Source organism: Protomyctophum bolini (genome assembly GCF_963924005.1).
Source record: "Protomyctophum bolini genome assembly, chromosome: 1".
NCBI lineage: Eukaryota > Metazoa > Chordata > Actinopteri > Myctophiformes > Myctophidae > Protomyctophum > Protomyctophum bolini.
The window spans coordinates 11845437-11855422 of NC_137862.1; the positions used below are offsets into that span (position 1 = coordinate 11845437).

Below are 9986 nucleotides of genomic sequence, written 5' to 3' on the forward strand. Positions count from 1 at the left end.
ACATTTCTTATGCACAACTTGTGCCCATTGATGCAGCTCCAGTCTGCTCAAGGCCACTGGCAAAAACCCCAACCCTCAAGGTTATGAGGGAATTTGTTATGACGTTTGCATTACCCTGACCTGGCACACATCCACGACAGACTGTGTATAAAGACATGGCCATTGTGTCGAGACGGTGCACATTTCTCCAACTGTACCAGCCGTCGGTGTGTTCAGTGTTGAACAGGTGTTCGCGGTCCTCATGGATTTACTCTCTGCTTGCGAAGAATGCCAACGGACGATGACTCCGATGCACTTGGCCACTTTGATGGTGTCTGTCAACATGACACTGGTTTCTGAATCACAAAACGCCACGGCCATGGGATCAGAGGGCATCCCCATGGCAACTAGAATCCTATTCCTGGTCCTCGCTCTGCTCATTGCTGCTTGGAGCCATACAGAAAGATCTTCTGTACCAGGTTAGTCCCAGAGCAATATAACCCACTGCATGTTGAACATTATGCATCGATTAGCAGATTACTTTGGAATACTATTGACTATCTTGCACTCCATCTTTTATTACACGGCAGGTCCTTCCTTCTGTCTGGGCTTTGGACCACTGTTGTCCTATCTGAGGTTCATCTGGACCGGCATCGGAACAGCCAGTAACTACTACAACACCAAGTATGGAGACATCGTCCGGGTCTGGATCAATGGAGAGGAGACTCTCGTACTCAGCAGGTTGGTTCCCCCCCACATGCACTTGTCAGTCCGAGTCAAATTGTCAGTCAGTCATTCAGTCAATTATAACCTGCAACATGTATATTTGTCCTCCTGTTAGAGCCTCAGCAGTGCATCACGTACTGAAGCATGGGCATTACACCTCACGCTTTGGGAGTAAGCTGGGACTCGGCTGCATCGGTATGCACGAGAGAGGCATCATATTCAACAATAACATCGCTCTGTGGAAGAAGATGCGCACCTATTTTGTCAAAGGTAAATTAAACACTATATGATCTGCATTTGTATCGTGCCTCATTTCAGTTTCTAAGATAGCCTACATTCATGCAAGTAACAATGTTGTCTTTTACTGGAGTATTTCCAATTTTTACTTTTACGCTAATACAATTATTTGAAAACTTTAGTTACTAGTTAGTTACTTTGTAGATTATTATTACAAAACATGCATTACCCACTTCAGCCCTATACACATTTGGGTCATTTGAAAATAGCCGATCTTGTAAGATTTTTATAATGTGGTAAATGGGACATTCCGCATAATTAATATTCTACTTTTGGTACTTTAAGTACATTTTGATACCAATACTTTTGTACTTTTACTAAACATTTACATTTACATTTTGAATTCCGGACCTTTACTTGTGACAGAGTATTTCTACATTGCTTTATTGATTACTTTTAATGATTGAGAGTACCTTTTCCACAACTGTCTCTCATAATTATCAATGATTCCTCAATGACAGTAATTCATTGAATTTTGCAGCACTCACAGGTCCGGGGCTGCAGCAAACAGTGGAGGTATGCGTGTCCTCAACCAACAGACATCTGGACCGTTTGGGGGAGATCCACTCCGATGGCAAAGGAACTGAGGTGGATGTGTTGAGTCTGCTGCGTTACATCGTGGTGGACATCTCCAATAGACTGTTCCTGGGGGTTCCTCTTAATGGTGGGTAGACCACAACACAAGTTACACAACAGAAGCCACAGTAGTCAGTAGCAGTCACTATTCATGTCTTTAATTGATACAAATTTGCTTATTTTAGTGTGTCCAAAGTAAACATACACGTGTTAGTGGCTAGGGATACACTACTACTAGATGTAACCTCGCCTCTATTCATTAAGCAATCTCTTTTTTCCCTTTCTTTCTGCTGTTTCCAGAGAAGGAGCTGATGCTGAAGATCAACAGGTATTTTGAGACATGGCAGACTGTCTTGATCAAACCAGATATCTACTTCAAGTTTGACTGGATTCACCAGAGGCACAAGAAAACCACGTAAGTGCGGTGCATCACATTGCAAACGGCATCTATCTTTTTTTTTTCTCACCCGCTTTGGATGTTATCAGCCGGTTCAAGTCGGCATGGTCCTTATGGTTGCTTGTTCTCTCCCAGCCAGGAACTGCAGGATGCCATCGGGAGTCTGATTGAACAGAAGAGGAGAGCTCTGCAGGAGGCAGATAAACTGGACAACATCAACTTTACAGCAGAGCTCATCTTTGCACAGGTCAGTCTGAAACTCTGAATATATGTGCATGCGTGCGTGTGCGCGCAGGTGCATCTAAAATAATTAGAATATCGTGGAAAAGTTCATTTTCTTCCAAATTCAAAATGTAAAACTTTCATATATTCTAGTTTAATTGCGCATAAAGTGAAATATTTAAAACCTTTTTGTTGTCATCTTGATTATGGCATACAGCTCATGAAAAAAAATATCCTATCTCAAAATATTAGAATATTTTCTGAGACCACTACATTTTTATTTATTTATAATACAGAAATATGTCAACCATCTGAAATGTATGTTATTTGATGCACTCAATATGTGGTCTGTGCTACTTTTAAACAAACTATTTCATCAATGCGGCGTGGCATGGAGGTGATAAGCCTGTGGCACTGTTGAGGTGTTATGGAAGCCCAGATTTGCTTTGATATAGCTTAGCAGCTTTAAACTCATTTGCATTGTTGAATCTAATGTCTCACACCTTCCTCTTGACAATAAAATATAGATTCTCTGTTGGGTTCAGGTCAGGCCAGTTGGCTGGTCAGTTAGTTCATTTTCTATTATGGAAGAAAATTAACTTTTCCCAGATATTCAAATATTTTGAGATGCACCTGTATATAGATACCGTATATAAATTGCATATAAGTTGAATGAAATTAAACTGTGGGAAACTTAAATACAATTTAAAACATGCTGTGTGTGTGTGTGTGTGTGTGTGTGTGTGTGTGTGTGTGTGTGTGTGTGTGTGTGTGTGTGTGTGTGTGTGTGTGTGTGTGTGTGTGTGTGTGTGTGTGTGTGTGTGTGTGTGTGTGTGTGTGTGTGTGTGTGTGTGTGTGTGTGTGTGTGTGTGTGTGTGTCCTCAGAATCATGGAGAGCTGTCAGCCGAGGATGTAAGGCAGTGTGTGTTGGAGATGGTGATCGCTGCCCCAGACACTCTGTCAGTCAGTGTGTTCTTCATGCTGCTGCTTCTCAAACAACACCCTGATGTAGAGCTGCAGGTTCTGCAGGAGATAGACACAGTTATAGGTAAGAACGGCTGGAAGGTCCATATGTCTTAGACCAGTGGTTCTCTTTTGGCTCAGGGGTCGACCCCTGTATAAATAACCTTTTCATCCACGACACCCCTGAATTACATCGTTCATGTTTAGAATCTCATGTCATATTACGTAGTAAGTATGTGAATCTGAAGATGGGGGAAGCCGGGGAACATTCACCCAAAAAACAGCCGATCTACAAGCTCACAACGCATCACGTTGTGACGCATTGTGAGCTTGTAGATCGTCTGTTTTTGCCAAAGAGATTTGGTGTACATTGAAAAAGAACAGAAGTACAGTACAATTCAGGTCTGTTTAAGAGGGTGATTAAACTGAAGTGATATTGATGAATTCCAAATAATACATGACACCCACTTTGAAACGCTCTCTTAGATTCATCCATAGTATGTAAAGAAGGAAAGGACACGTTCGTCACTTTTCTTTGTCCGGCAATTCCAGCCAGCAGATTCAGTGCAAACTGGACAAAATGGATGTGATGGGATGCATTGAAGTCAATGAGAGCTGTGTGGACAAGCGTATAACTAAACACTATTAAATCATTGCAACTTTTGTAAAAATTGGGTCAGAGCATTGTATTATGGCAGAGCACAGAGTATGTTTCTGACTGTGCCAACTGTCATTGTGAAACTGTCAATTATTGACAGCCTGTCAACCATTTTTTGAATGACAACCCACAATAAGCAGCCAAACTTATAGTGTGCACATCGAAAATCAACAAAGTGTGATGAGTTGTTCTTTTATTTTCCTTCACCTGAATCTGTTGGCTCAGCCAGCTCTCATTTACTTCAATGCATTCCATCGAACATCTAGCTCCAGTTTGCCTCTCAATGAGTCTTTGTCATGGCGTAGAACGTGTCCCTTCTTCTTTACGTTGCCTTGGATACAGCCACCCACGGAGGGATTTCCCTTGAAAGCCATTTCTCAAATAATCATAATGTTTTGTATAGCTTCAAAACATAGTTTTATATATAGAGGACGAGGCAAAAAATAGCAAGCAAAGTCGCCAAAGGCTGTTTCAAACTTCTTGAGCAGTATAGAGCTTACACGTGATATTTACCATTTCTTTAAATTTGCATTTGTAACAGATATGTTACTGTGCGTTTTTCCTTGCCTGATGGAGGAATGTAAGGTCAGCCTCTGACCTGTCAGAGGGTGTCTTACGTTTGGGCCCCTTTGAGACTGTAACAGTGATTTGACTTGACATTTACTGTAAGATATGTTTCCCTGTGTATGTAGGCGAGAGAGAGCTTCAGAACTCTGATCTTCAGAAGCTACCGGTGATGGAGAGCTTCATCAATGAATCCTTACGCTTCCATCCCGTGGTGGACTTCACCATGCGAAGGGCCCTCTCTGATGACATCATAGAGGGCTACCGGGTGCCAAAGGGAACAAATATCATTCTAAACGTTGGCCGCATGTACCGGACAGAGTTCTTCCTCAAACCCAATGAATTCAGCCTGGATAACTTTGAGAAAAATGTAAGAGTTCTTTAAATATACTCCCTGTAACACATAATGTATGTAGCCCTCAAAATGATGTCAAAGAACTTCAACAATAGAAGAGTGACAGTTTCTTTATCCTTTGTCCTCTTACATCCAGGTTCCAAGCCGCTACTTCCAGCCATTCGGTTCAGGTCCTCGCTCCTGTGTTGGGAAGCACATCGCTATGATGATGATGAAATCCATCCTGGTGACGCTGCTGTCGCGGTATTCTGTGTGCCCCCATAATGGCATGACACTGGACTGTCTCCCACAGACCAACAACCTATCACAGCAGCCCGTGGAGCACGAGCACGATGCAGGGGCTCTCACCATGACATTTATACCTAGAAAACAATTTTGTCAGAAAGTAGGAATGTGACAAGATTATTTGTGTTTGTTTGTTTGTTTGTTTGTTTGTCTGTTTGTTTCACTAACGACAAGAGTACCATCTCTTGACTGGGTATTGATAAATGTCTATTGTTTAAGTTATATTTGTGTGTTTTACACCTATGTGTGCTCTGAAATGTGTATAGATATGCTAAAACTGAAGTAAATATAAATTATTGGGACTTGTTTTTTGTGTTTTATTTCATGACAATGTTTTGTATGGTATTACGTGGCATTGCTTTCTGAATCTACAATTAATTCACACATGCTTAAATGACAGACTTGCATAATACTGCATGAACTCACTGAATGGATGAGACAATAGACCATTTGTTTACAAACATTGGGACTGGGCGCACGGGTGACTGTTTCATGTAATCAATTCCCAACATATCTCCAAACCTATTGTTTTGGGGAGCGCCATGGTTTCATTCCACTCTTGTGTGTTGGCAATGGCTATAGTGAGAGATGCACCCTAGGAGACATTTATACTTCAAAGCGCAACAGTATTGCGCACAGAGAACAGCTGATATACAAGATCACATCGCATCGCGGATGCGACTGTTGTGAGTTTAGAGATCTACGTGCGCGACACCATCGCGGGACGAAGCGTAAATTATACTTGATGGGCTGCAGGTGCGCGTGAAGCCATGGACAAACAGGCTCTGCTGCCGTAATCATGAGCGCACCTCCCGTTCTTATGACAGCGACTGGTGGAGGTGTGGTTGAGGACAACTGCTTTGAATTACTATTATTGTATGTTCACACACAACAGAAACCAAGGATTATATAAGGGCGAGAATACAAATCCTAATCATTCTTCCTCCACACTGGGAGAAAAACAGCATCTGAAAGTTTGATGGTGCATTTTTTACACGTGAGTGCAGTTAGAACTTTTCCATTGCATCTTATGTGTTGTGGTGGTGTTCTTCTGCTTCTTGCTTATCAGTGTGACGTCGTCTGTTAAGGCGAAGATTCTGTACACTGTCTGGCGCTATTGGTTTCTTGTCCAAAATTCCATGTCATTGCAAATGGTGGACAAGAGAGGGCGCTAAGACACAGAGCATGGTGATTTGGGAGTTACCCTCATTCTAAAGCCTAAATAAGGGAAGAAAACTGTTCATCATCATATCCCAAAGGAAGAAATGTTCATGTTCTGATCACATACTGTAGGCTACATCTGTTCTGTGTCTGTCTGTATGTGCATGTGCAGTGTTGATAAATACTGCACACAGACATAGTATTAATGTGGGGGGCCCACAGTATTAATGTCATGATCAGTAAATATTTGACGGTAGGCCTATATCTGTGCGTGTGTGTGTGTGTGTGTGTGTGTGTGTGTGTGTGTGTGTGTGTGTGTGTGTGTGTGTGTGTGTGTGTGTGTGTGTGTGTGTGTGTGTGTGTGTGTGTGTGTGTGTGTGTGTGTGTGTGTGTGTGTGTGTGTGGAGCAGTGCTGGCATAGGGTTCAGGGCCCTTGCTCTGTCAATCAGACTTGAATCATTTGTCATCCTGTTGCCACCTGGGAGGCAGCAGCTGTGCTGAATCAAATGTGCCTGAGATTGGAAGAGTCACACAAAGTCCTATAGATGATCAATGGCTGTTGTGTGTGTGATGTACAGTATAGTGTATCCCCAGAGAGACCCGTTATTTTGAGGTACATCACCAGGAAGACAGTTCAGTGGAAACCGCATCGCCTGCAGTAACATTCTCATGATGCTATGAAGTTCGATGTACAATAACATTATAGAAAATAAGCCATCTGCCAGACTGGCAGATGACAGACTGTCTGTTTCACTTTCTCTCTGTGCTTTCTCTGGGAAGTTGAAAGTAAAAGATTTCTCTTTCTTTTTTGCACAAAGGAAAATAATGAGCAAAATCGAACAGAAATCCTCAGCTCACATACTGATAGATCCTAGGCCTATACTCCTCGTGAGCTGCTATTTTACCTTGAATTGAGTTTTTCTACTGTTTTCATTTCAAACCAATTAGAAATCATTCAATCATCACTTTGTTCATTAAGTCTCTGGTAGAACATAATCTAAAAAGTTGTTTGGAAACAGATAAAAGAAGCTTACGGGGCAGCGTTGATTTCAAGTTAAAGTTTACAACGCTCACTCGAGTGCCATATTTGGATTCTCTTTTCCAATGCCAGACTTCCTAGAAGGCGTCTATCTGATGAACACCACCTCCTGCTTCTGACAGCCACGGCTGACAGCTGGCAATTTCACACATCTATTTTTAAAAGTTTTTTAAAAATGTTTACATGAAGTTTCTAACCCCCAATTTGTATTTTATTCACCCTTTATTTAAACAGACAATAATCTCTTTTAAACCTGAGGACCCATTCTGAAGAGATGCCTGGTCACTGTGGTCAGACAGCAGCACTAATCCACAGAGAAAGGACATTCAGTACAAATAAAAAGGACCGTCAAATGGTGAGTGTAAAAACGCTATGAAAAGCATAACCACTATTAAGTGCAATTGCAAACCACCTGCTTTGGCAAAATAAGTCAAAAAATGTTCAAAGGAAAACAAACCGCCTGCGGTCCCCGAAGCTAAGAGGAATAAAGCTGGACATCTTCAGTTCCTGCTGTAATGTGTCCTCCCAGGCTGAGGGGCAGAGTATCTTTTTACCTAGTTCAGTTCAGACTGAGGGGATGGAGAGAGTGATGAAGCCCTGCTAGCGTAAACACAGTGGTGTTTTACATAAGTAAAAGTATCAATACTGCAATGTAGAAATACTCTGTTACAAGTAAAAGTCTTGTACTTGAGTGTACTTGAGTAAATAAAGTGCAAAAATATCGGTATCAAAATGTTGCTATAAGCAATAATATGTCAAAGTTTAAAAAATAATAATCTTCAGACAGCCAGCAATGGGTTAAACTCTATATTTACTCTCTGACACCTCTAGGGGCCGCAGTCCGCATTCAAAGATTTTCCTAGAAGTTTTGTCATTGGTCAAACATTTCCTGCATTATTCCAAAATTCAATGCATTATTCCTCAGAGATTACCTTTATTGTCTCCACCAGGCCGAAGCATGGTAGGCCAGTCAATCTAAGATTTGACCTGAAATAAATTGCAATAGTAATCGTTCAAGGCTATTTTTGATCCATATTAAGAATTGATTATAATATACCTTTTGGATCATGTGGTCACTTCAGGGGTTGAACGTTGGGGTACCATTGACAACCTACTGTATATAATCGTGCAAAACGAATGCAGGCCCGGACGGTTAGTTCAACCGTCCGGGCACTATAGGCCCTAGATCCCGATGGCCTTTGTCGCGTGTCTTCCCCCCCATCTCTCTCCCCATTTCCTGTCAGTCTATATTCAAAATGGGTTAGCGCCCCAGCCTGCATCCTCCGTGAGGAGGAAGGCCAAAAACCTTCGATGAGGCCTTTAGGGCCATTCGAGCCGCAAGTGGAGCCTGCAGTGCTACCGTTGCCCAGGTGGAGCCTGCAGAACCATTGCGGCTCAAGAATCCACCACTCCTGAATTAAGTGTCTGGTGCTGGGAGTCTGGTGCAACGCACAGGTCCTAGCTGTACTCCTGGTGAGAGCAGGATGGACCTGGTGAGACGTAGGAGGGGCCCGGACAGGAGGCAACCCACAGAGTCTAGTCCCTCCACATACCAGAATTGTACCTCTCAGTCCCGGCATTAGTAGTTCCGGAGTGGTTCCAACGGATTGTGTGGCCCTGGTCTTTCCCTAGTGGGTCTGATCGAGGGTAGCTACTGGGACGTAAGTCGGGACTTGATCACCCCGGCTGTGTCACCCGAGTGAGGGGTATGATGTTCGTGAGACCCGAAACCCAGATGACCTTGGGATACATCACTGAGGATACGTCCCAGTTGCATCCATGCGATGTATTTTCGTTCTGAACCTATCAATAAAGAACGATTACTATTGCACTATTACTCCTCCAGATTCTGTCCAAAAATCCCGCAAATCGTAACACAGTATCTCTATAGTATCTCTATGTGCTCAAGACAGATCTGTCCGATATTTCATAGTGTAGTGGAGTAGAAGTAGAAGTAGGCTACTGAAACTTTGAAATACTCCAATAAAGAAATACATTTATATAATAATAATAAATGTACAGTACAGTTGATTGCATAGTCCCACCGTTTATGTACCATGTGGATAGAAAACTGAGCAGCATTTCCAAGGGTGGTATTTGAAATAATATGATACCAGTGTACAGTTCCGTGCGTGGATAATGATAATCAATTACAGGGTGACAGTGTGAGAAGTTACAAGTTACTACCGGTTATGAATCTCAGGGCTCTGACGTACTGCCGTCAGTATAATGCCAATCCAGTTGTAACAATGGATTACTGTGTAGGCCTGTAAGGTGTAGTAAGAGTATGAAATGATAATTGCGGAGATGAAGGGATGACATGATGTAATCAATGACCTGCCTGGTTGTGTCAACGTCTCTCTCAGCGTGTCAGCTGCAGTAGTAGGAGAAGGTCTTAATGATCACTGCCTGACTGTACTGAAGCTGATGTCCTAGGGCAATCATATGGATAACACACACACACACACACACACACACACACACACACACACACACACACACACACACAGTGAAGATAAATGCAGTGCATTCAACACAAGGCATGCATGTGGAATTGTGAATATCAACTCACGTTTCCATAAAGACGTTCTGGTGTAGATAATGGATTAGGCCCCCCAGAGATTATAAAAGATGAATGAGAAATATGCTATGTCAGCCTATCGACGTACTGTCTCTCAACAGCAGGAGATAAGAGGAGCGTTGCCGATCGAGGAACTGATCGCATGTGTTTTGATTACGGAAGCAGACTGGGGGAGAATCACTG

At 42.4% G+C, this 9986-nt stretch overlaps 1 protein-coding gene across 1 annotated transcript; it reads left to right on the forward strand.

Moving 5' to 3' along the window:
* Window positions 1-280: 280 nt before the first annotated feature.
* On the forward strand, window positions 281-6109 carry cyp19a1a (cytochrome P450, family 19, subfamily A, polypeptide 1a; the record flags this gene model as incomplete). The annotated part of the gene is made up of 10 exons (XM_080762916.1): window positions 281-458; window positions 570-720; window positions 821-975; window positions 1484-1666; window positions 1879-1993; window positions 2111-2222; window positions 3083-3245; window positions 4511-4752; window positions 4874-5122; window positions 6092-6109. 10 exons carry the CDS (start codon window positions 281-283, stop codon window positions 6107-6109), a joined length of 1566 nt encoding a protein of 521 aa, XP_080619042.1.
* Between the last annotated feature and the right edge of the window lie 3877 nt (window positions 6110-9986).